We start from the raw sequence: 26,590 nt of genomic DNA on the forward strand, positions 1-26,590 counted from the left end.
TGAATACTCAGGCAGCATGCAGCCATTTGAGCTGGCCTTCAAAGGCCTTTGATGATTAAATAAGAGGTGCATGCCAGATTTCCATAGTAACACTATACAGACTAGCACAGAGGGAGTTGACTGTACTGTAGAGGAAGGACAAAGCAAAGAACGGCGATAGAGCCGAGATAGGTGAGTAACAGGTAGTCTTCTTTGGACATTTCCTTTTCCAAACCCTCTGTGAACTATTTTCATCTGTCCCAAGTCAGACTACTATTTGAACACTACTGAGAAAGCCACCTGGCGAGACGTATGTTGGAGTCCCTGGGTACTTGCAATTGGTAACTAAACTTTTTCACATTACTTCATTTCTTTATGATGTTTATAGATGGTCTCTTATGTTTGCATCCACTGGGAATTGTTATGTAAAGCTTACTATAGCCTAATCGACTTTATGACTATTCTTACTATGTCTACATGGCCATATTGTGGAAGTTTAAATGCTATCTAGTGATTATACCCACCATTATACACGTTTTTCTGGGATTTCCCTGTATAGGACTTGTTTATCCCATTGTGTTTCCTTCATTGTTTTGACATGGATTTTATTTGTATGCATCTAATAAAATTATATATTTTATCTTAATATATTTTGTGTCTATTCACCTTCTTTGAGTAGGAATACTATTTGGAGTCTAATAACTCTAAATTCCCTATATTAACAACATTTGCGAATTGTTAATTAATAATGTAATGATGTTCAGAGAACGTCCAAAGTGGATTTTAATATGAATAGTATGGTTCATGTAACATAAAAAATAATCTTACAAAATAACTTTAATTTATGAACGTCACTCTCATCATGCCATAAGACGGATTTAATTTTCATACTACTTTTTCCTGTGGGCAGCGTTTCCATTTTGCAGAGTATTGCACTTTGTATGACCTGCCAATAGGATTGGAGGGCGGCGGAGCGACAAATGCTCTAAGCTTATTTCTGGCAAAGAATACAGTTTCCACAGCTATCCAGTCATTAGTCTGGTTAAATCTGTAACGAGCAACACTAATAAAGACAATCAACTTAGGGCAGGAATGAATGATTGGAATAATAATCACGGATGATAGGAGTTACCCTTTTTTTCCAACATACGGTCGATACCCTTATAGTGGTGGAAAATCTAATTAAAAATTATAAGGACCTAAAACGAGTGATGTCCCGTCCTGCCTTATAAATTGACACATAAGGAGATCCAGGGAAGTACATGTACTAAGTCTGCGATTTAATAGCTAGACATTATGTGGTACATGCCATATTCCCAAAAGCAATCAATATTAACAGTGCAATACCATTTTGATATGATCTCCGGGACAGCAGCCAAGTAGAAGGTCGGGCATGAGTGGATCATACGCACCACGCACAGCTCAGCGAATATAAGGAAAGACTTAGAAGATTTTTTTTAATCTACTCAAACAAGTGTTCTTGCCGGAAAAAAATCTGCATGTTTTGGTGCACGCCGGCATTTTTTTTTTTTATGTTCATGGCATTTTTTAAATAGTGGGTTGGTCTAATTTAAGCATGGGGGGTAAAGACAACCTGGGGTCAAAAATTTTACACCAGAAATTGGAAAAAAATGATAGGGGAAATGAGCAGAGCAACAACCGAGTGTGCATGCCACCGCTCCATTCACTTTCTAAGGGCTCCCTTAACATGTCCGTGCTTCCAGTACATGTGCTATCCGTGTTTTTCATGGATACCACACTACCCATTATATCCTACGGTGCTATGCACATGTCCATGATTTTACACAGACCGTGGAGCTGTGCAAGCCACACAGACAGGTCCATTTTTTTCCGGCAACACAGAATGACGATGGCCGAAACAAGTCTATGAGTCTGTGAAAAACACGTACAGTAGTCAGATTGCATTCATGTGTCATCCATGTGCTGTCCGTGTTTAATATCGCAAAGTATAGGTGAAGCTATGTAATTTATTTATTTCTTTATCCATACTGGAAAAACACTGATGACACTAATGGTAAACATGGACAAACATTCGACACAGGGAAAACACTGATGACACCAATGCTGTTTTTTCACGTACGTCTTTTATACGTATCAGAAGGCATACGAATTCAATCGGAAGGCATACGAATTCAATCGGAAGGCATACGAATTCAATCGGAAGGCAATTCAATCGGAAGACAGTAGCATGGACAGTAAATGGAGTACACATGCTAGACCACCACTCCATTAAATAGGGGTTCAATAAAATCCCATCCCTTGCCCTGGCAATATGTGGGTTGCTAGCAGTCAGACCATCACTGATCTCTCTAGAGATCACCTAACCAATTCCATATAATAAAAAAAATAGTTAGAACTCGTTACAAATGTAAAACCTGCTTACAGTGGGGACACTTTTACATGTTTATGCTGTTAATATGGCTGAAAACTTACAGGTACCACTAAATAGCCTTAGCCTAGTTGAAACGCTTCATTGGTTAGCATGCAACAAATCAGGTTGATGCTCTCATTTTTTAAAGGTCGTTTGAAAGACTAAAGCAACGCTTTGATGAAATGCTATCAGCAATGGCTCCACTTCATTGCTTGCAGTAACTTTTGCTAGCTCCTTGTCATTGCGCCTCCTTTAGATCTAACGTAACAGCTGTGCGCAGTGTTACGTGTGTGTTTTAGCCCGCCTACCGTTTTCTTTAGAAATTCTTCTTGAAGAATTTAGACCAGGGTTTAAGCTATTAATGGTCAGTTTGTTTCCTTTATAAGATTTTTTTAGCATTTTTTAATGAATTATTCCTCTTTTACATTATTTTGAAAATCGTAGAACATCAGAATAGACCTTTGAGGTCCAGCTTTGCATCTCATAGCGCATTAGCTTCTTTTCAGCATATATTCGGAAAAAATAAAAATATGAATTATTCAATGTGTCAATGTTATAGAAAAAAGAGTAATTACTAAAAAAATGATAGAATGTAGAAAGAATAGTTTCCATTGTAGAAAGGGCTTTTTAAGTGTTCAATAGTTGTACAAAATTGGAAAGGCATGAATGCTTTCTTCTAAAAGCAGCACCGCTCCCCAGAATATATATGATATTGCAGCTAAGGGCACATTCAGACATCCGTACAGATCAGCCCAAGATCGGACCTCAATGCACAAACTGGTCGATGGCGCTCCTAACCCAACAGTATATTAGTATACTAATATGCCGCTGTCACACTCGGGTCAAGAGAGCCGCGGACAGTTCGAGCATTGCGGTCCGAGTTTTATGGTCTTCTGACTGCGTCTTAAGCCACATTTACTGGAACTGAGCTGCAGTACCAAACATGACCCATCGACAGATGTGGCACTGTTTCTGAAAGAAAGCATTTATGTTTTACAACCCCTTTAGTTTACCCAACAAGTCTGTCAATGGTAACCAATAAAATAATTTGTGCTTATAGAATTGTCCTTACTGAGCTTAGAAAATTGAAATGCTCCATCACAGCATATCACTGACTCTTCCTCATACTGTTGGTATCTTTTCCATACAAAGTCATTAAATGTGTTGTCTCATTATCTCATCCACCATCATGAACTTTTAGTCCCATGTATTGAAATAAAACTTTGAAGATTTTATTTAATTGTTGACATTTGGAATTTTTCTTCTTCAGGTCGCTTCTCCATTATTTTTATTAAATTATTATTATTTACCGTAAATGTGCTTGTCCATTATTTTTAGTTTTGCGGTACAACTTGTGAAGCTCTTGGAAATGTAGAATGGTGTAAACTGGAAATGTAAGACACAGCTTCTTCAAACAAAGCAACATGTGCAATATTTCCCTCATTACTTATACTCTTGATAACAATGTACACAATCATGATTGAAGTATTTAAAGGGGTTGTCTACAACATTAGCATTGATGGCCTACTCTGATTGCGCGGTGCGACACCAAGCACCACTGCCGATCAGCTGTTCCGAGTATGGGCGGCGGCTGGAACTTCTCAGTTGCACGACGCAGCTCCATTGACAGTCTTGTGGCCGCGGCCGGGTACGTCCAACCACTATTAATTTGAATAAGGGGTGGATGTTCACTACTTGGCCGCGGCCACTGTACAGTCAACGGAGCTGCGTTGTGCAACTCCATAACTGAGTAGTTCCGGCTGCCGCCTACAGTGGGAGCTGCTGATTGGCAGAGGTGCCGAATGTAGCAGACATTGATGACCTATCCTAAGGGTAGGCCATCATTGTAAAAGTCCAAGTCAACCCCTTTAATTTTCTGCATTCATTCTCATGTATTACATGTAATGAGAACTAGACGAAAAATTGATCTTACCTTGTATTCTTGCGGCTGTCTCTCATGGGCACAGGGTGAATCTCATCATTATTGTGATGATGGTGCTGCTGATGATGATGATGATGGTCATTCTGTCTTTGCGGATGGAACCCGTTGAGGACAGCCCCCGGCCACAGGCTTGAAAGTAGAAGCAATTTAATAATGAGGACCATTTCTTCCCGAGTGCAGAAGTATTCTAGTCCTCTGCGGCCTCAGAGAATCTTCATTTCTTTACCTCTGTAAGTCACTTTCCCTTGACAGAAGCATTCCGGGGAGAATGTAACAAGCACATACCCAATGCTGATTATCCCTTTTATCCAGCCTAAAGCGAATCACAACTATCCAGGCTCTTTCCGCTAACACATTTGCAAGGATACATCCTCTGTCGTTGTACTTGTGATACCTGCTTGCAAAGAGGAAATCTGACTTTCAGGTCACTGGAACCTTATCCGGCCCAGTTCTTCTTCCTCTGTGGAACTACATAAATTCAATACAAGGCTTACCACCCACGCAGTATTCTCCTACATACTCCAGCATGAAAAAGAGGGATGTCGACATTTAATCTCCTTAATCCTACACACGCCATTAAAAAAAAAAAAAAAACTTCAATACACTGCAAAATCTGGTCTTATTTTGTGGAGGTCATGAGAATTAATCTCAGCTATGCATCTTGAGACTAATTTTTTTAAGGGTTATTTCACTGTGATTACATGGCAAATGAAGAGAGGCGCATGGCTGGCATTAGGAAATGTGGTGTTAACGCATATTTAAATCTCTTCAAAGTGTAACATTTAAGACACTGTTTATTTTGTAGGTAATCAGGACATTAGTGGGTAACTAGGTCAAATATTATAGTTATCGGATTTTACAGCTAATGTGTCTCAGGGGCTTATATTGCTACAATTCATTAGGCTGGAACTAGAATTCAGAGACTTCCGATGCCTAAAGTAGGGTTTTAGAAAACACCCCTTCTTTCTTAGTCCCTAAAATTCAGCAAGATACCTATTCGAGGGATATTTATCCTCTGCCACAATGAAGCGTGTAATAGGGGCTGTGTTCGCAGTACGGTACGGCCTATGACCCCACAGAGTCATACAAGATTCAACTTCAACAAACATTTAGCCAGCAAGTATAGTAAGTCAACGTGTAAATGTAAGGGGGTAAAGCACCGGAGGAGCCGAGGGGGAGTGGCCTTCCTGGTTCCATGCCCGGAACCATCGAGCAGGTCATTAGGTTCCCCGGGGGATGCTTTAGAGGACGGTACTGTCTCCAGGAACAGGAAGAGGGCAGGTCTGGGAGCGGGAGAATTGCGCGGGCTTTCGGCAGAGCCGCGCAGGGACGGGAGCAGAGAGGACGCTGACACAGCAGGGGAGAGGAGACAGGTGCAGTGACTGAACACTGAGGGACCGCAGACAGGTGGTGAGCACTGAGCACGAGACTGAGTATGAGAAGCCTGTCACTGCACCGCTTGGAGGGCTGGTCCCTCCCCTCCTTGTAGAGACTTTGTCACACCGACAGACCGTGTACCTTGACAAGATGCTCCCCTGCAGAGGAACTCTATCTTACCCTGAGATGCTTCCCTGTGACCAAGGGACGTACCATAACGAGACACTGACCTGCCAAGAGAGACTGTCCCAGGCAGAGCCCCTGACTCTGGTGTGAGAACGCCACCGACGCCGCAGAGAGAAGGATTTTGAGTACAGGGGAATACCGCCATCCGCATACCCCTTGGGTTCCCAAGTTAACCCCCCATATTCCAGTTGGACTATATCCAGGACCTCAGAGACAGAGGACATCAAGCACCGCTTGTGCCTCGGTGCCTATGTGGGAGAAGAGTGATCTCTGCAATCAAGATCTCCGAGAACTGATGTTTCCTCCCCATAATAGAATAACTTGTTTTTTTCACCCCTTATATCTTTTCAGTTCTGATATAACCTTTTACAGCATTTTCTCTGTTATACTGTATGTTTTACCAGTATTGCGCCTTGTAAATAAACCTCCCCTTTTACTGTTGGTCTGCCTGCTCCGTGGTCACATATATCGCTCCTGCTCATTATTACATAATTGTCACAGGTGTGCCAGATGCAACAGACAGTCATTTTGGATCCGGCTATAGAAGGTCACTGATCTTTGCTTTTTAAGCACCTTCTTCATTTTTGCATCTCTGTTATGGAGTGATATCCTTCTCACTCTAGGACCTAGCAGCGACCTCCACCTTCTGCTGCTTATTGACACACCCTTGCTGGATGCTTAAATACCCTGAGTCCCTTTAGCAAGGTGCTGGTGTTAGCTCTATTTACCTCTGTCTTGGAAGCACTACGAGTCGACTAGTCTCTCGTTGGTGTTTTCTTGGATTGATTATTGCTGGTTTTAGCTCTCTTTTGTTGTCTCAATGAAGCGATGGCCGGGGGACCACCACAATGCAGGGAGACTATGGTACACAAGATGAGGTGCAAGCAACAAAGGGTTAATTTATTTACAGGCAAGGAATGCAGTGTTTAGGAGAATGCAGAAACAGGGGTATGCTATGGAAACAGACAATTTACAAGGATAATATTCTTTAACTGAGCCGTCAAACAGCATGGAGCACCAACTATAACAGCTCAGTGTATTTATCCAACTGGCAAGACAACACAATAAAGTAATGTATGATGCTACACTAACTATAACTTATCTAGCCTTTTCTAACCAGGTCACACTATCTATTGCAGCCTATCTTAAACCCTAGCATGTGCACAGAAGAGGTTAGCACTCACAGTAGCGTTGGTATCTCAGTCCATTCCCAGGGGGCCCCTGCAGCTTTGCAAGATGGTGCGCACTTCTTCCTGGAAGCTCTGTGCAAAGTGGTCTTTTCCTTGAGTGCAGGTCCAGTGATGCTCCTACAAACGGTGGATTCCCCCCTCTGGATTCCTTTCTTGTCTTTTCTTCGTGGCTCCTCACGGCAACACAGGAAAGCCACCTTGTTATCCTCAGAATAGTTTACAAAGTCACAGTCTCAGACTAAATGTTCTTTTCCTCACAGCTCCAGGCAAGCACGTCTGCTTCCTGCAAAAATCTCAGCTCTCAAATCACACACAGAAAAGCAACCCCTCCCCTCTCTAGTGCTGGCAAAAGAAACCACACAGTCTTTACTGCAGGGGAGAGAGAATGTCCCATTGCTCTAACCAAGGGGGTGCTGTCTCTTAAAGTGGTAGCTTGTCTCTAAGGTCCATAGCAACGCCACCCCCTTACATCAAGCTAAGTGTATTCCCGCTTTCATTTTCATGATCTGTCTTTAGTTGTAGAGGTGTCCCCTCTCTTCCCAAGGCCTATCGCTAGCGGCAGGGATAAGGTTCCTGCTTGGCGATAGTTGTGGAACCTATTTAGGGACTTTAGGGGAGACAGGGTGTTTTCAAATCTGCATAGGGGTCTCCATTCCCCCATTTCCTAGTGTTTGGGCTTCCACCCTCTCTTCCCGTTGTTGTGCACCTACCTTCTCCCTCACCCTGCGTGACAGTAATGCAGAGAGCAAAAGATAAAACAAACGATCACACAGTCCATATTATGTGCAAAAGTTAAAAAAAAATAATAAATTATTTGGTATTTACCATTAAACAATCTATTATATTTTTGTGGGGTTATTCCGTCACCACACCAGCGTCCCGTTGTTTGAGCTGCTAGCACACCTTGGTGTTCGTGACCTGTACCTGTAATTGTATTCATCAATAAAATGATTTTTTACGTTTGCATATAATATGGACTGTGTGATCGTTTGTTTTGTCTTTTGCTCTCTGTTGGTACTTTGCGATCAGTCCACAATTATTGTATGTCCAATATTGCAGTATCAGTACTTTTTCATCTCATTTGTATTGCTATTTGCTAACTATGATACTGATATTTTTGCTGAGTTGTTTTCTTTTTGTGACAGTAATGCAACTGTCTGGAGAGTCACCTTTTCACTCTGGAATTGTATTCAACCACTAGGGATGCAGAGCCATTCATGGAAATTAGCTTCAGATGCTTCCTCAAAGAAACAAATTTAACCTTATGGCTTGAGAGAAGTCAAACGTAGGATATCCTATGTATATCTAAGGGCGCTGTATATGTCAGAAACGCGTCAGGTGTTGATTTTAACTATTTTTAATTGTTTCCTAATAAAATAAAGTTATTACTTGAATAGTCGTACTGGATTTTAATTCCACCCCTCCCAATCCTCAACTTTCTAAATAGTCTTAATTAATTGCTGTGATGGTGTCTATAAATCCTCTACCTAACAGTGCTGTACAACTCCCACTCACTACTGATGTCCCTATGAATTCCCTTCTCTTAGCGTTAGAGCAAGCCAGAGGGAGAGGGTTGCACACAAATTTGCAATGGAGAGTTAAGAAATTATCCATGAGGGCACAGAAAACAGGATGTAGACAAGTAGGAAAGCGTATGGAGAGTGCTGTACTGAAGCAGTGCTGATACTCATAGACGTCACACCCAGCCTGTATTACAGAAAGGGAAAATCCCACAAGACAAAATTCTGAAACTTGCATCAGGCTGAAAACTGCATTTCCCAGAGTCTGAAACTGAATAAGGATTGCAGACAGAATCTTAGTGCAATGTTATTAATTGAAGATAACACAGGTAAAAATTATTTTATTCCATATTTTCCATTTGCTCTCAGTATGTAAATGTGGTAAAGATGGATGACTAATGTATTGTAATATCTTATCAGATTTTTATAAATACATTCAGCAGTTAGGATGGTTTCACATGTCCAACTAGTTTGCTGATTTGTTTAAGGAATGTGATTTCTAAACCAACCATGAGTCTCCTACCTGAGCTCAAAAGCCTAATCTAAGTCTGAGGCCACACTCACTATGTGGTCAGTATTTGGTCAGTATTTTACCCCAGTATTTGTAAGCCAAAACCAGGAGTGGAACAATCAGAGGAAAAGTCTAATAGAAACACGTCACCACTTCTGTATTTATCACCCACTCCTGGTTTTGGCTTATAAATACTGAGGCAAAGTACTGACCAAATACTGAACGTGTGAACGTGGCCTGAGACTTTTCAATTCGGGTCTGGAGACAACTGGTCCAAAAAAATCACAGTGCCACATGAAACCAGCTTTAAGGCATGTGCACATGCTCCGTATTTGCTGCAAATTATAAAATGCCCTGGCTTCTGCTTTCACCTATTCGTTTAAATAGGTGGAAAATTGCTGTCAAAACGTTGAAAAGAATAGACATGCTACAGCTGTGAAGCCGCTTCAAAACTTCAAGGAAAAATAGCAGCATGTGCTTGAGATTTCAGAAAACTCATTCATTTTGCTGGTACATTGAAATACTGTGTCTTTTGTGGCAAAACGCAGCGTGTGAACGAGCCGTAAGGCTGGGTTCACATTATGTTTACGCAGTCCCTTAACGCTGCCATTGAGCCCCATTGTCGGGCGCGTAAAGCGGCATGCGTTCGCGATGTGCCATCATTCACTGACGGAGCCTCGGACGCGGGCTTCAGCGCCTGAGGCTCCGTCACCGCTAGCGCAGATGAATCATCAGCTCTAGCGGGTATACCATAAAGCGATCGCGTTATGCTATACCGTTAACACAGCCCGTCAACACTATGCTATTGAACGGGCTGCTTAACGTAATGTGAACCTGACCTTAGTGTTACTATTTGAGAGAAATGGAAGGATTTTTCTCAGGCATCATCCTCGTTGCATCCATATTTTCTCATCACCTTTTGTTCCTGAAGAAGGCGGGCTACCTTGTATTGTAAGACTCAATGGGTAAACAAGGTATCAGTTAAAAAAACGAGTGAAACATGGGTGATACACTGAAGGTCTTCGTTGCATCCTCTATTTTACACGGATCCTGATAGACTTTAATAGCCTAGGTCTCATCTGCCAAATGGATGAAAAGAAGCACGCTCGGACTCTCACACACTGAACCCATTTTTAAAACTAATTTGTGTATGGATCAATGAAACTATAGGTCAGTGTGCTGTCCGAGAATGTGAGCCCCCGTAATATATCATCATAGGGGGCACTTCGGATCATTTTGCCTTTATTAATTTAATGTTATTAGTTTTTATTAATGTGGTACATTCCATTCATCATTCATTTTCATCCCCCCCCGTTTCATAAGGTTCCGTTAGTGGTATCAACCTTCTAGAGGTTTCTTCAGTATGTCATGTGATAAGGCAGATTTTGGTAACAGGAATTTGATTGGCAGTTGGCAGTTTAGGCGGGAAACGGGCATCTATTTAAACCTCTGCTTTCTGGATCTGAAGCTGTCTGACTGAAGATTTCTACACGGAAGCATCTCCCCGCCCCCCCGCCCCTATTTTATTTTGTTTTCTTGTCGTGGTGTTTCTTTTGAGGGGGGGGTTCGCCCAGCTAATTCTGGGTGGACAGGATTTTAATGTACTGAGGTAATTTTGGTATAATTATTTATTACATATTTGATTAAAATGTATTATTATTTGAATTTACTTTATGAGCCCAAGAACACAGAACACGGACGTCACACCTATATCTGAATGCAATCTTTTAGAAAGAAAAAGGTCAGAAAAAAAAGGAAGCAAAGAAAGTGCAAACAGCAGTATAGGGACCAGTAAAGGACACTATAGACAGGTAAACCCAAACAGTAAAGTTTGGGGAGCGTGCCATACCCCTACTGTTTGGGTACAGACCCCGAACACGGACTTCACCAGGAAGTCGTCTTACTGTTTGGCTTTGGCACACCGAACATCAGATGTTTCCCAAACTGTCATCTGCATGATAACGCGAGAAACACTGGTGGCTCTGATCGGCGGTAAGATTATTAAAAAGTTTTCCTCCGGTCACTGAGAGTACAATTCTCATCAGCCTACGTCTGTTGCTGCTGCTAATAAGAGCGAGAGCAGGCGGCGGCTGATGGGAGTGTTCATCAGCCAGTGCCTACGCTATAAATAAATAAAAAACAAAATGGATGACGTGAGTTCCTCTCTATTTTTGATAATTAGCATGGCAAAACTGACTGCTGTAGGTTCCAACCCTCAGCTGTCAGCTTTATCATGGTTAGTTATCAAGAATAGAGGGGTTCTCATGCTGTTTTTTTTTAAGAAATTTCTCACGGTGAACTGAGTTCAGCGCTGCATCATGAGACTTTTTCTGAAGGTGCTACCAGTGATCCCACTGAGGTCATCATAGTTCATCGGTCCAGTTCACAGCGAAGTGGTTTACAGCCTGGACTGTTGCATCTTGGCACCATTTAGGTTGAAAACCACTTATTGCAGACATGGAATACTACGTGGGACTTGGCTTTAATGGAATGGGCGTTAGGTGAGTATTATTGTTGTTTATTTATTGTAACGAATGGAAGCTGAGGCAGAGATGATGAAGTTCACATTCGTTTTTATTTTTTAAGTGGAACCTCGGGACCACGGTCCAGGGGGCTCCGAAGTGGTTGTGACTAGTGAGCCCCGGGCACCCGTAGTAAAGCCCCTCAGGCAGTAGTGATGGGCAGTCCGGCTCTTTTTGGTGATCCAGCTCTCATGGCTCCGGTCACCAAAAGAGCCGGCTCTTTTTCGGCTCTTTTTGGATCCTAAATGGATCCCTATTGCATATGTGTTCGGGCGTCTGAAACTCTGCCCACCTACCGCATAAACCCACCCACTTGCTAGGAACCAAATAGATTGCTGAGTGGGCGGAGTTTCGTTCTGGTGGGCAGGATTACATCTGCCGAATAACAGAATTTTACGCCCAGTGAGAGCCATTCAAGGATTTTAGTGGCTCTCACTGGGGTGCCGGCTCCCATCATTCACAGCAGGGAGCCAGCTCTTTGTGTCGGATCGTTCGCGAACGACACATCACTATCAGGCAGGGCCAGAATGGAATACCCGGAGGACACTGGTGCTACCTCCAGTTAGACCCCGAACACATGGCAGCTGTCCCAGCGGGGCCAAAAGGGATAACAAAAGTTACAGCAGAGTCCGTAATGCGCTGGGTCCTGGATTCGGTTAGTTGGTAAGGAGTCGGTTCCAGTGACCTTCACACAGTCCTTGGACTCGGATGGCTGTAGGCGGAACGAAATGGCTTAGGCCCAGATGGTTGCTGATATAACAAGGTAACACAGGATACTGATATGCTGTGGAAGCAGAGAGCATTAGACAATGCACAGAGACTGCATATGCAGCGCAGACAGGTTAGCATGAGAACCGGATGTAGCAATGATAGATACTCGTTGCTCCGATGCTCTCCCTATGGATGAGAGGCCAGAAATAGCAGCCAGTGCACTGCCATTGGTTGATTGCATTTTTTGAATAATGCACGCCGCCCCTTTAAGAAGGCAAGAGAGCGGGCGGGCGTGCCCTAATAGCCTTAGCTACAGATCTCCCCTCAGGACGCCAGGAGGAGGAGGCAGGAGGGAGGACAGAATGCTGAGCAGCAGCATGAGAGGCCCGAGGTGAGTGCCCAGAACGAAGAGCAGTGGCAGGCCTGGACGCAGCGCCAGTACGGGGGCCAAGTGTAACAGCGGCAGACCTGGGCGCAGCGCCAGGACGGGGACCGAGTGTAACATTTATTTATTTTTATTTATTTTTTTTACAGGGGATGAGGGCTTCAATGGAATTGGCGTAAGGAGAGTATAACTTTGTTTTTTATTTTTAATTCTTGTAGATGCCTCTCCATTACTAATCAGGGGGCTTCATGTCACCTGACAATACAAATGTGACATCAACCACACAAATATTAACCCCACTTGCCACTGCCACAGGGCAAGTGGGAAAAGCCAGGCAAAGCACCAGAGTTTGTGCATGTAATAGATGCACCTTTTCTGGGGCGGATGCAGGCTTCTAATTTTAGGCTGGGTGGGGACCAATATCCATGGGCCTGAGAATACCAGCCAACAGCTGTCTGCTTTAGCTTGACTGGTTGTCAAATATTGAGGTGACCCCACAGTTTTTTTAAATTATTTTAAAAAAGGCTTGATAACCAGTTAAGAAAAAACTGACAGCTGAGGGTTGCAGCCTGCAGCTGTCTTTTATTTGGTTGTATGAAAGTTGCAAAAATCCATGCGTTTGCCACAAGAGCATAAAATAGGTGGCTTACAAAATATCACGTTATCACTGTTAGCAGAACAGGGCAGTAGGCCACATTTTAAATTTTGTCAAACTGCAAAATTACAACAGCAGCAAATACAGAGGAGCTTCTACATGCTGGGGGCTCATGCAGTTCGGAGCCCAAGATTAGACTTAATCTCCTGCAGCAGCAACAGATGATCTGGTCAGAAAATCCCTATTCTAAAAAAAAAATAGATAAAATAAAGATGTTACTGTGACAGAGAGACAGGAATGAAGTGACCCTTATCGGGCGTCTCCATTGTGTGCAAGACAATTAATAATGCCAACAAACCTCTATATATCAACCTCAAAAAGCATACAGATAATGACAAAACAAAGAAAGATAAGTGACTTAAAGTCTTTGTATTTAACCTCTTCAGACCTTTTGATTCAATGTTTTCAATATGACCATGTGAAAGCTTGTTTTTTGCGAGACGAGTTGTACTTTTGAACGACACTTGATTTTACCATATAGTGTACTGGAAAACAGGGAAAAAAATCCATATGGGTTGAAATTGCAAAAAAAAAATTCCACAATTGTTTTTCTGGATTTTTTTATTTACCATGTTCACCAAATATTTGTTAAAACTGACCTGCCATTATGATTCTCCAAGTTATTACAAGTTCGTAGCTAAAAAAAACCCCACAAAAACAAAAAAAGAACCTACTTATGTTTCGCAAGTGGTTAAAAAAATAATCTAACGTTTGTAAGAAAAAGAAAATAAAAATGGCACCATTTTCTTTTTTTTTGTAATTCTTTATTTTATTAATAAAGAGAGATTACAGCAATACAGAAGCAAAACATGTTCAAATTATGAGGTACAAGTCTGTATGTAGAATTACAGAGCATTAATTATACAGTTTTACTCTTTTCAAAACAATATAACACTTAACGAGGTAAATAACCTAACTAAAACTAACCCATTACATAGGCAGGTATCCTTGATGCTCTAGGGCAGTGGTCCCCAACCTTTTTTGCACCAGGGACCGGTTTCAAGCAAGACCATTCTTCCATGGCCCGGCAGGGCGGGGATGGAGGTGTGGCAGGGGCGGGCCTTTGGTCATAAGGGGGCGGGGCTATGGACACGGTTGTAGTGTAGCAGTGCATACTTATAATTAAATAACATTTATAATGTGACTCAACTCACCATAGGTTTTGAATGAGTGCTCCATCACCCCCTTCTCCCCATCATTGCCTTCACCCCATCACTCCCCTCTCCCCATCATTGCCTTCACCCCATCACTCCCCTCTCCCCATCATTGCCTTCACCCCATCATTGCCTTCACCCCATCACTCCCTTCTCCCCATCATTGCCTTCACCCCATCACTCCCTTCTCCCCATCATTGCCTTCACCCCATCACTCCCTTCTCCCCATCATTGCCTTCACCCCATCACTCCCCTCTCCCCATCATTGCCTTCACCCCATCACTCCCCTCTCCCCATCATTGCCTTCACCCCATCATTGCCTTCACCCCATCACTCCCTTCTCCCCATCATTGCCTTCACCCCATCACTCCCTTCTCCCCATCATTGCCTTCACCCCATCACTCCCTTCTCCCCATCATTGCCTTCACCCCATCACTCCCTTCTCCCCATCATTGCCTTCACCCCATCACTCCCTTCTCCCCATCATTGCCTTCACCCCATCACTCCCCTCTCCCCATCATTGCCTTCACCCCATCACTCCCTTCTCTCCATCATTGCCTTCACCCCATCACTGCCATCTTTCCATCATTGCCTTCACCCCATCACTGCCATCTTTCCATCATTGCCTTCACCCCATCACTCCCTTCTCCCCATCATTGCCTTCACCCCATCACTCCCTTCTCCCCATCATTGCCTTCACCCCATCACTGCTGTCTCTCCATCACTCCCCTCATGGCCTTCTCCTCATGTCCCCATCTCCTCCAGGGCCAGGCTACACAAACACAGACCAACACACACACACACAGACATATATGTACACACACAGACAGACATACACACACACCACCTCTCTCCTCTCACCTGTCGCAGCATCGCCCGCGCTTCCTCGCTCTGACACAGCAGCGGCGCGCTCCTCTCTGTGTCAGTCAGAGACAGGAAGCGCGGGCGGCGGGCAGGAAGCTGGACGGGTCCTTGCAGCTCCGCTCCTGCTATTCCCTCTTGCAGGCTGCGGAGATGCCTGGATCGCTCCCTGGCCGCCGCTAAGAACTGCTGCGTGCCGCCCCAGCCCCCGCTACGCCACTGACCGCCCCTGGCTCCCCTTGTGTCCGCGGACCGGCAAGGGCACTGCAGCGGCCCGGTGCTGGGCCGCGGACCGGCGGTTGGGGACCCCTGCTCTAGGGCATACTTTACAAAGAAAAACAAGATCTTGAGGTTCTCCGATAAAAATATTAGTGAAGAGGCCCGATGAACCGCCCCCACCAGAATGTCGCCTCAGCCGATACGACGCTCTCTCATGTACATCTGTTGCAATTATGACCTTAGATAGTTTGAAGAAATTGGCTCAGTGGCCCCCAGGGCTCAATCACTCCTCGCTACTTACTCGGCCGCCGTGGCACCCCCCAGCCTCCCCGCAGTGTCCTGGAAATGTATCCAAGGTGCCCAGGTTTTCTTAAATTTCTCATGAGATGACGAGTCCCAACTCGTGAGCTCCTCAAGTCTAAACAAATCTCTTATTTTACGTTTCCACTCTGTCAGAGTTGGGGGGGTTTGCTGTTTCCACCTAAGGGCGATCAATTGTTTTGCCGCTCCCAGCATCAATGGCGCTAGCTCATGCTTCTTAGGTTGGAAATTTTCTGAAGGTAAGGATAAGAGTGCCTCTGCCGCAGTCAGGTCTGCCTTAAGTATGCTAAGGTTCTTCATAAACCCCATGACATCTGACCAGAATTGAGCAAGAGTAGGACAGAACCAAAAAATGTGAGACAGGTTACCCCACGACTCCCCACACCTCCAACACAGAGGGGAGCTAATTAGTCCCAAATGATGCAGTTTTTCTGGTGTGTAGTACCATCGCGATAGTAACTTATAAGCCGACTCTTGAAATAGAACACAACGGGAGAAGCCATGAGAAGCAGCACAGATCTTTTGTTTGTCCAGTGGGGATAAAGAAATATTTAGTTCCACTTCCCACGAATGTAGGAAAGGTGGCTGGGAGGAGTTTTCCTCATCTATGAGAATGGAATAAAATTTTGATACCATTTTCGGGACATAATGGTTAACCTTCGTCAATATTTCCAACCAGAGCCATTTAGTGGGCAGCTGAGGAAGTGTTTTGATGTGACTCATAAAGTAAGTTACGTGTGAGAGTTGTAAATGGTTTATGGGACGTCTCCCCGCAGTCACTGGCCAGCCATTTGCGCATAGAATTTTCCCCTGTAATAGGTGAGAAATAGGTTTGTTTGGTAATGAGGACCAGAGTCCATACGGGTCTGTGAAATCTGGTATAAATATGTAAGGTATGAGCCCAATTGGAATTTTATCTAGGAAGTTGCAGTGGGGTGCTCTTATCGGTATCAATGTGCGTCTGGTGTGTAGGATGGCCAGAAGGATATCTCCCAGACCAGTTTTAGGTAGTGGGCAATCTGTCCACAAGAATTTTAGCGCATTCCTACCCATGAGCTGCATCTCTATATGTGCATCCTGTCCTTTTTCTGTCCATTTTATTAATTTCAACCAGTTTGCCAATAAGATAGCCTGATGATAAGCCGTGAGATTAGGTAGGCCAACTCCCCCTCTTCGCTTTGGGCGCGATAGGAGTCGCAAGGGCAACCTGGCCCTTTTGTGTCTCCAAACAAATTTCGCCATCAGGCGATCTAAAGCGCGTAAGAATGAATCAGGGAGTTCGATTGGGATCATACTCATCACATAGAATATTTTAGGGAACACGTATGACTTCATCTCGTTTACCCTACCCAACCAGGACAAGAGAGGAACGTTGTATGTCTTTAAAAGAGTTTCAACGTGTTTTAACAGTGGGGGGAAGTTATACTGGAACAGCGTACAGGGGTCGTTCGAGATATATATCCCAAGGTACTTGAGTGTATTGCGTTGCCATGTAAAAGGGGCCAGGCTTTTCAGAATCTGAACATCCCTCTCCGTTGCCGTGATATTCAAAGCCTCAGATTTATCTAAGTTTATTTTAAAATTTGAGAATTCTCCGAATAGGGAGAAGAGTTCCAGGACCCTAGGAACTGCAGTTCTCGGGTTAGATAAAAGTAATAAAAGGTCATCTGCGAAGGCAACCGCTTTCAATTCCAGCTGATTAATTTTAAACCCTTCAATCCCGGGGTCCTGCCTGATGGCTTGGATGAATGATTCCATCACTAAGACAAATAAAGTAGGGGAGAGAGGGCAACCCTGCCTACTGCCATTATTGATGGCAAAAGGCGCCGACAATATCCCATTCACCCTGACCCTGGCTGTGGGGAAGGCATACAGTGACATGATTGCGTCTATGAAAGGAGGAGGGAAGGCAAACCTCCGCAAAACACAAGCCATATATCTCCAGCCAATACAGTCAAAAGCCTTTTCGGCATCTGTAGAGAGCAGGATAAGTGGTTGACGTGACTGCTTAGCTTAAGAGATGGCCTGTAGGACCTTCCCAGAGTTGTCCCTCCCCTCCCTTCCACGCACGAAACCAGCCTGGTCAGGGAGAACTAGATTAGATAGAACTAGGTGTATCCTGTTAGCTAATATTTTGGCCCAAAGTTTGTGATCCGCGTTCAGTAGAGAAATCGGACGGTAATTACGGCACAGGGTCCCCTCCTTAGGTAGCACCGTGATGTGTGCCTCCAGGGCCTACGGAGGAAGAGTTGAGCCCGAAAGGAACAGGTTGAACAGTTCAACCAAGTGCGGGACGAGAGTTTCTGCAAATGTCTTATAGTAAATGATGGGAAAGCCATCTGGGCCCGGTGTTTTTCCTCCCGGGGTCGAGGCAATTGCCTCCTCTACTTCCAGGGTGGAGATTGGTGCAAGTAAAGTCGAATACTCAGAGATGGGGATTACCGGTAATGTGAGGGTGGAGAGGAAGTCTTGTATGCGTTGAGTCGCACTGGGGGGGTCTCTCATATCCACATGGGGATCTAAGTTGTATAGTGAGTGATAATATGAGCAAAATGCTTCAGCTATACCCTCGGAGTCTGTCACAGTCTGTCCCCCCTCCGTATGTATTTGCCGGATGAAACATTTTTCCCTCTGTGCCTTTAACATTTTTGAGGTAAGCTTGCTCCCTCTATTCCCATGGATATATATTTTTTGCTTACAACGAGCATACATTTTGGCAGAACGCACTTTGAGTAAATCTTTAAGTTTTTCCCTTAATGACATCAGGTCTGCACGGACATTGTCTGACGTCCTCCGTTTGTGTAAGCGTTCCATGGTGGCAATTTGATGTAAGAGGGAGAGGATTTCCCTGTCTCTTCTCCTTTTAATGTGGGTCCCCAGGGATTCAACTCCCCCCTCAAGACGGCTTTATGTGTTTCCCATATAATTGGGGTTAACCTCCCATCCACCATGTTCTCCCTAAAAAACCTTTTTAAAGAAAAATCAATCTGAGAAACATTATCCTTATTATCTAGAAGTGTTTCGTTCAGTCGCCATGTGAGAGGGGAGCGCGAGAGGGAGTCTAATTTTAATGCTAAGAAAACCGGGGCATGATCCGATAGCGTTATGGGGCCTATAGAGGTAGAAGTGACCGATTTGATGGACGAGGCTTGAACCAATATATAGTCGAGTCTATGATATGTGTCATGTGTGGGGGAATAAAATGTGTAGTCTTTGTCGGTGGGATGTACTAATCTCCAGGGGTCCACCAAGTGAAGGGACATAAGTTTTTCCAAGAGCACCTTTCTCTCCTTTTTAGAGATTGACGATCTCCCCGAGGACGAGTCCACATTTGGCTGCATTGTCAGGTTAAAGTCACCCCCCAAGAGTAGGAGTCCCTCCTTAAATAGAGTAAGCACTTCCAGAGTGGTAGACAGCCACTCTACTTGGCCTTGATTTGGTGCGTATATGTTGGCAAAAGTCATTAGAGTTGAGGCCAGATAGCCTTTCACAAAAATATACCTGCCCTACGAGTCCGCAATACTATCTTTTAAAACAAAGGGAAGTCCTCTCTTGAACGCTATACTAACCCCTTTAGAGGCCGACTTCGAGCAACTATGATACCATGTTGGAAACGCTGAGCGAGTCATGTCTGGGGGCCTGCCCACTTTAAAATGTGTTTCTTGAAAAAGAATTACCTGGGAGCGGGACTTGTTCAGGAGGGAAATAATCTGACTACGTTTGGCGGGGCTATTCATACCCTTCGCGTAAATGGCACCATTTTCTGAGACCCGAAGTGTCTCCATTTTTAGGGATGTAGGGCTGGGCGAGAGCTTATCTTTTGCGCTCCGAGCTGATGTTTTTATCTATACCGTTTTGGGGTAGATATGATGTTCTGATTGAGTGTTATTGGGATGTAGAGGCAACAACAACAAAAAACAACGTAATTCTGAGGTTTTTATTTTTTTTTCTCTTGACGATGTTTACCGATTGGATTAATTGCTTTTATATTTTGATCAGGGCATTTCTGAACGCGGCTATAACAAATGAGTGTATTTTTTTTGTTTTATTGTTTTATTTTAAGTGAGGCAAAGGTGGGGTGATTTGAATATATATTATTTATATTGTATATATATACACAAATACACACACACAACTATATATACATATATAGTTCTTTGGTCTTCTTTCTTTTCTCCATGCTCAATGTGGTACACACAAGGACACAGGACAGAGGTTGAGTCAACTTTATTCCATGTCTACTGGCTGCAAGTGTGATTTAGTTATTGCCAACACCTGTTAGGTGCCACAGGTAAGTTACAGGTGCTGTTAATTACACAAATTAGAGAAGCATCACATGATTTTTCGAACAGTGCCAATACTTTTGTCCACCCTCTTTTTTATGTTTGGTGTGGAATTATATCCAATTTGGCTTTAGGACAATTCTTTTTGTGTTTTTTCATTTAAGACAAATTAAATGAAGATAATATTACCAAAGAATTTGTGTTTGCAATCATTTTCAGGAAGAAACTGAGTATTATCTGACAGAATTGCAGGGGTGTCAATACTTTTGGCCACAACTGTAAAACTAATCCTCACTATGGTGACAAGTGGGCAGTCCTGCATATCTCCTGTCTGAGAAGACATTTAGTGTGGGATGGACCAGTGCTGGGAAACTCTCTCAGAAGCCATGTTGAGCAAGGGGTCCCACGGCCATTGGTTCTTCATGTGACAGAATCAGGCCAATTATACAAATATTCTTGGATCAAACTCTGTCACAGTCTGATCCGAGTGTCAGTGCTCTGTGCTCCGATGGTCTCGCATGAGAGAATCACAGCACAGGTGCGGAGGAGACAGAAAGTAATTTCTCCATTGCCTGTGTCCGCGGTAATCTCACTGCACTTGGATGACCTCCGAGTGCAGTCCAATGTTTCACGTGCACCCATAGTATGAGTGTTTTGTGAACCGAGTCTCACAGCCACTTGCAGATCTGAGCTGCCCCATAGAATAACATTGGGCCAAGTGCTACTTGATAAAGCTTCACATAGCACTCGGCCGTGTTATATGCTCCTGTGAGCGAGGCCTAACACTGAGCTTTTCAAAAGGGGTTCTCGACCACTGCACAACTCCAAATTAATTCATTCAGGAGCCTGTATAACATAAACACTGTCCATACCCACCTGCAGCTGCGCGGTTCACACAATGTCAGCAATGCTGTTCCCGGAGGGTGACTTGTGTCAAGTGTCGACCTCAGGTAATGAGTGGCCACTCGTCAGCAGCTCTATCAGAGTGGACATTTACTCTGATGAAATAGTAGTGGCTACTGCTGACGAGCGGCCACTCAGCCAGTCCATGCGCTACGTTGTGATCTTGTTTGAATTTATAAGGTCATCTGAGTGTGTCCTAACATGGGGCAATTAGCATATGCTTCATGGGGTTTTGCCTTTCTCTGAAATTATAGGCTGAACCTGATGGACTGTTGTCTTTTTTCAACCTTAAAAAATGTTGTCTCCACTTTTTAAATGGGCAAAATTGCAAGGCACGTGTAAAAACAAAACAATTCACCTCCTGTTTAAAATCCTTTCCATTCTCAAGAGTGGAGGGATTTTTAATATTATGGATTATTGCTAGTTGCCTGGATTCCCAGCCACCTCTACAGTCTACGAGAAGTGGATGGTGTTCTATGCAAAAAGCGCAGCACCTTCAAGAGCTTTGCTATAGAGCTTGCAAGCAATTCTCTGATGCTGATCTGCTTGCAGCATTGGCGAGCACACAGTTTGAAGGACTGAACATGTAAAAATATTACTGGAATTGTCTATGAAAGAGCTACATGGGCATACACATAGATTCAGCCTCATTCATTCCCTATGGGACTTGCTAACATGTGCGGCACTTGCGGCGAGACAAAAAAAAACACTGCTAGCAGCGTTTTTTTTCCATTGCTGCAAGTACCGGATTTGCGGGATCGTGGCAAAACCGCAAGTGTCGCACATGTGGGCAAGTTGCATAGGGAATGAATGAGGCCGAATGCAGTGTTGCCGTAAGTGATCTGTTACGTGACAGATGCGGAAAATCTGCCGTCTCTGCCGTGAATGGCAAAAATCGCTGATGTGCAAGTAGCCCAAGTCACTGACGACAGTGTATGCATTAGTCATACTCACCAATGGGGGAGGCAGCACAAAAAGTGCCTAGGGCAGCATAAACTCTAAATACGGCCCTGCCTACGGGCTGCATTTGGAAGAGCTTCTGATCTTGTCGCCAATCATACCGAATCAGACGAAGTATCCGATAAAAATGCTTCTGTACCTCGCATTGATAGGGAGAGGGCTCCGAGGGTCCTTTGTCTTGTTGTCCTCCAGGGGCAGAGGCGTCCCTATTCGGGGTCCCCTCGTTGGGCAGCCTGATGATAGGGAGAGGGCTAAATTAACCCTTCACGGTTGATCCAGTGATTTCCAAATTAATCCACAGGGCGTTGCTAGCAACTGGAATGACCACACGGAGACGGGGGTCTCTGTACGGGAGGAGCAAGACAGAGCACTAGTCCCCTTTTGTTTTAGTCACTTTTTATAAAATTTTGCTTAATTATGCAAAGTTCTCAACCCGTCTCTGTTCCCTCACTAATCTCAATAACTCACCCCTCCCCCTGTCTGACCACAACCTACTGACATTCTCTTTCCTCTCCTCTCCTACTGTGCAACCCCCGCTCCATAAACTCGCTCACCCTCGCAGGAATCTCAAACACCTCAATTTACAATCACTCTCTGAGTCCCTTCTCCCTCTTACAGACATAGCTTCCCTTCATGACACAGATGCTGCTGCCACTTTTTATAACAGCACAATAACAGCAACACTTGATTCGGCTGCCCCCCTCATGCAGAGCAAAATTCGTACAATCAACAGGCAGCCCTGGCTGACCGGCCTGACCAAAGAACTGAGACGGGTTTCCAGGGCCGCTGAGCGGAGATGGAAGAGAACCCATTCTACTAAGCACTTCAGTGCATACAAGCAGTCCCTTGCCAGCTTTAAGTCCACGCTCTCTGCTGCTAAACAAACTTACTTCGCATCTCTCATATCCTCCCTGTCTCACAACCCTAAACTCTTCAACACTTTCAATTCTCTACTCTGTCCCACAGCACCTCCTCCCCCTCCTCTCATTTCTGATGAAGACTTTGCCTCCTTCTTTAAGCAGAAGATCGACAAGATCAGACAAAACTTTGGCCCGCAGCCCCCAATGCCCCTTAGCCCTGTTCTGCAAAAGCCAGCTTCTCCACCCTTCTGTCAAGATCACACCTCACCACTTGTTCCCTCGACCCACTCCCGTCTCACCTCATCCCTAACTTGGCCACAGTCTTCATCCCATCTCTAACACACCTCTTCAACCTTTCATTTACAAATGGTGTATTTCCCTTATCCTTCAAACATGCCTCAATCACACCCATCCTCAAAAAGCCCTCCCTTGATCCATCCTCTGTGTCTAACTATCGCCCGATATCTCTTCTCCCTTACGCCTCAAAACTACTGGAACAGCATATATATCTTGAACTGTCCCCCCACCTCTCCTCCTGTTCCCTCTTTGACAGGTTACAATCTGGCTTCCGACCGCATCACTCAGCTGAAACTGCCCTAACTAAAGTTACTAACGACTTACTAACCGCCAAGAGCAAGGGACACTACTCTGTCCTTCTCCTGGACCTGTCATATGCCTTCGACACCTTAGACCATTCTCTCCTGCTACAAACTCTCATCTCTTGGCATCACAGACTTGGCCCTATTCTGGATCTCATCATACCTAACAGACCGAACATTTAATATCTCCCTCTCACACACCACCTCCTCACCTCGCCCCCTGTCTGTTGGTGTTCCTCAAGGCTCTGTCCTAGGACCCCTACTATTCTCCATCTACACCTTTGGCTTGGGACAGCTCATAGAATCCTACGGTTTGCATTATCACCTTTATGCCGATGACACGCAGATCTACCTATCTGGACCCAACCTCACCTCCTTACTGACTGAAATCCCACAATGTCTGTCTGCTATCTCAGCCTTCTTCTCTGCTCGCTTTCTCAAACTGAACATGGACAAAACAGAATTCATCATCTTTCCCCCATCTCACTCTACCACTCCACCAGACCTATCCATCAATGTCAATGGCTGCTTTCTTTCCACAGTCGCGCACGCTCGGTGCCTTGGGGTGATCCTCGACTCTGCACTCTCTTTCAAACCACATATCCAAGCCCTCGCCTCCTCCTGCCGCCTCAAACTCAAAAATATTTCCCGGATCCGCTCATTCCTCAACCACGAAGCCACAAAAGCACTAGTGCATGCTCTTATCTCCTGCATGCTCTTATCTCCTGCCTCAACTACTGCAACCTCCTATTCTCTGGCCTCCCCTCTAGCACTCTGGCTCCGCTCCAGTCCATCCTACACTCTGCTGCCCGACTAATCCACCTGTCTCCCCACTATTCCCCAGCCTCCCCCCTATGCCAGGCCCTTCACTGGCTTCCTATTGCCCAGAGGCTCCAATTCAAAACCCTAACCATGACATACAAAGCCATCCACAACCTGTCTCCTCCATACATCTGTGACATGGTCTCTAGGTACCTACCCGCACGCAACCTTCGATCATCTCAAGATCTCCTTCTCTACTCCCCCTTATCTGTTCTTCCCACAACCGCATACAAGACTTCTCCCGTGCTTCCCCCATACTCTGGAACTCTCTGCCACAACACATCAGACTCTCACCATCAAAGGAAACCTTCAAGAAGAACCTGAAGACCCACCTGTTCTGACAAGCCTACACCATGCAATGATCCTTGGTCTACTGAACCACCGCACGACCTGCTCCTACTGTATCCTCACCCATCCCTGTAGACTGTGAGCCCTCGCGGGCAGGGTCCCCTCTCCTTATGTACTTGTGTGTCCCTTGTCTTACACGTTTATTATACTTGTCTATATTTCCCCTTTTCACATGTAAAGCGCCATGGAATAAATGGCGCTATATAAATGCATAATAATAATAATAACTACCACCAATAGCATCATTTCACTTTATAAGCCAATAATATTGCAAGAAAACCGGAAACTACATATATGTACGTATCCAAATAGCATAGAAAGTAGTATAATGGCTTAATCTTCAGAGTAGTACACCCCCGGGTCCCTTATCTTGTACCTGATGAGGAACAGTCTGGTTTCATGACAGCCTGAACTTGTCATCCCAATTACAAAAAATTTATCTTAAAACCCTTAATGTCCAATGACATGCACAGTATGTCATCAGACATTTCCCCTGCTTTGATGAGGGCTCCGGCGCTGAGCCCGCATAAAAGCCGGGACATGTCAGCTGTTATGAACAGCTGACATGTGCTCGCAATAGGCGCGAGCGGAATCGCCGTCCACCCGCGCCTATTAACTAGTTAAATGCCGCTGTCAAAGCTGACAGCGGGCATTTAAATAGCATTTCCGGCCGCCGGGCCGGAAATGACCTCATCACCGACCCCCGTCACGTGATCGGGGGGTCGGCGTCATGTTGCCTGGATAACCAGAGGTCTCTATGAGACCTCTATGGTTGTTCCAGGCATATGGCTTTCAGCGCCACCCGGTGGTCGGCAGTGAAAGCACAGCAGTAAATCTGCTACATATGGGCGATCTGCTCATCGCCCATATGTAGCAGAGCCGATCGGGTTGCGTAAGCTTCTAGCCTCCTATGGAGGCTATTGAAGCATGCCAAAAGTTAAAAAAAAAAAGTTTAAAAATAAAAAAAAATTAAAAAAAACCTAAAAGTTCAAATCACCCCCCTTTCGCCCCAGTCAAAATAAAACAGTAAAAAAAAAATCCCACATACACATATTAGGTATCACCGCGTTCAGAATCACCCGATCTATCAATAAAAAAAAAGCATTAACCCGATTGCTAAACGGCGTAGCGAGAAAAAAATTCAAAACGCCAGAATTACGTTTTTTTGGTCACCAAGACATTGCATTAAAATGCAATAACGGGCGATCAAAAGAACGTATCTGCACAAAAGTGGTATCATTAAAAACGTCAGTCCGGCACGGAAAAAATAAGCCCTCACCCGACCCCAGATCATGAAAAATAGACCCGTAGCGTCTCCCGGAATATTGCGCAATTTTTTTTTTTTTTCTTTAGCAAACTTTGGAATTTTTTTTCACCACTTAGATAAAAGAGGACATAGACATGTTTGGTGTCTATGAACTCGTAATGACCTGGAGAATCATAATAGCAGGTCAGATTTAGCATCTAGTGAACCTAACAAAAAAGCCAAGCAAAAAACAAGTGTGGGATTGCACTTTTTTTGCAATTTCACCGCACTTGGAATTTTTTTCCCATTTTCGAGTACACGATATGGTAAAACCAATGATGACATTTAAAAGTACAACTCGTCCCGCAAAAAATAAGCCCTCACATGGCCATATAAACGGAAAAATAAAAAAGTTATGGCTCTGGAAAGAAGGGGAGGGAAAAATGAAAATTTAAAACCAAAAATACCCCTGGTCGTTAAGGGGTTAAAGCAACAAAAATGGAGAAACAAAACCTTCAGAGAATGGAGAAAATGAAACTTCAGCTCGGATTTATCTTTTTTTTTATTAAATGTTCAAAATTTTACAGGAAAGGAAGGAAGGGTTAATCAAGGAAAGAAAAGTAAAAAAGTAGAGAACTCTGCTC

The 26,590-nt window shown here is 44.3% G+C and overlaps 1 protein-coding gene across 1 annotated transcript in view; it reads right to left on the minus strand.

Annotated features, from left to right (window-relative positions):
* GABRR3 (gamma-aminobutyric acid type A receptor subunit rho3) overlaps positions 1-4,694 on the minus strand; it is a 160,215-nt gene extending 155,521 nt beyond the window's left edge. Inside the window, exon 1 of the mRNA XM_073584411.1 lies at positions 4,305-4,694. Within this exon, the coding sequence (XP_073440512.1) occupies positions 4,305-4,477 (173 nt within the window). The 5' untranslated portion in view covers positions 4,478-4,694. The remainder of the gene's footprint in view (positions 1-4,304) is intronic.
* Between the last annotated feature and the right edge of the window lie 21,896 nt (positions 4,695-26,590).

The sequence above is a fragment of the Dendrobates tinctorius genome, unplaced genomic scaffold, assembly GCF_039654945.1.
Source record: "Dendrobates tinctorius isolate UK_male_01 unplaced genomic scaffold, ASM3965494v1 ptg000084l, whole genome shotgun sequence".
NCBI classification, from domain to species: Eukaryota; Metazoa; Chordata; class Amphibia; order Anura; family Dendrobatidae; genus Dendrobates; species Dendrobates tinctorius.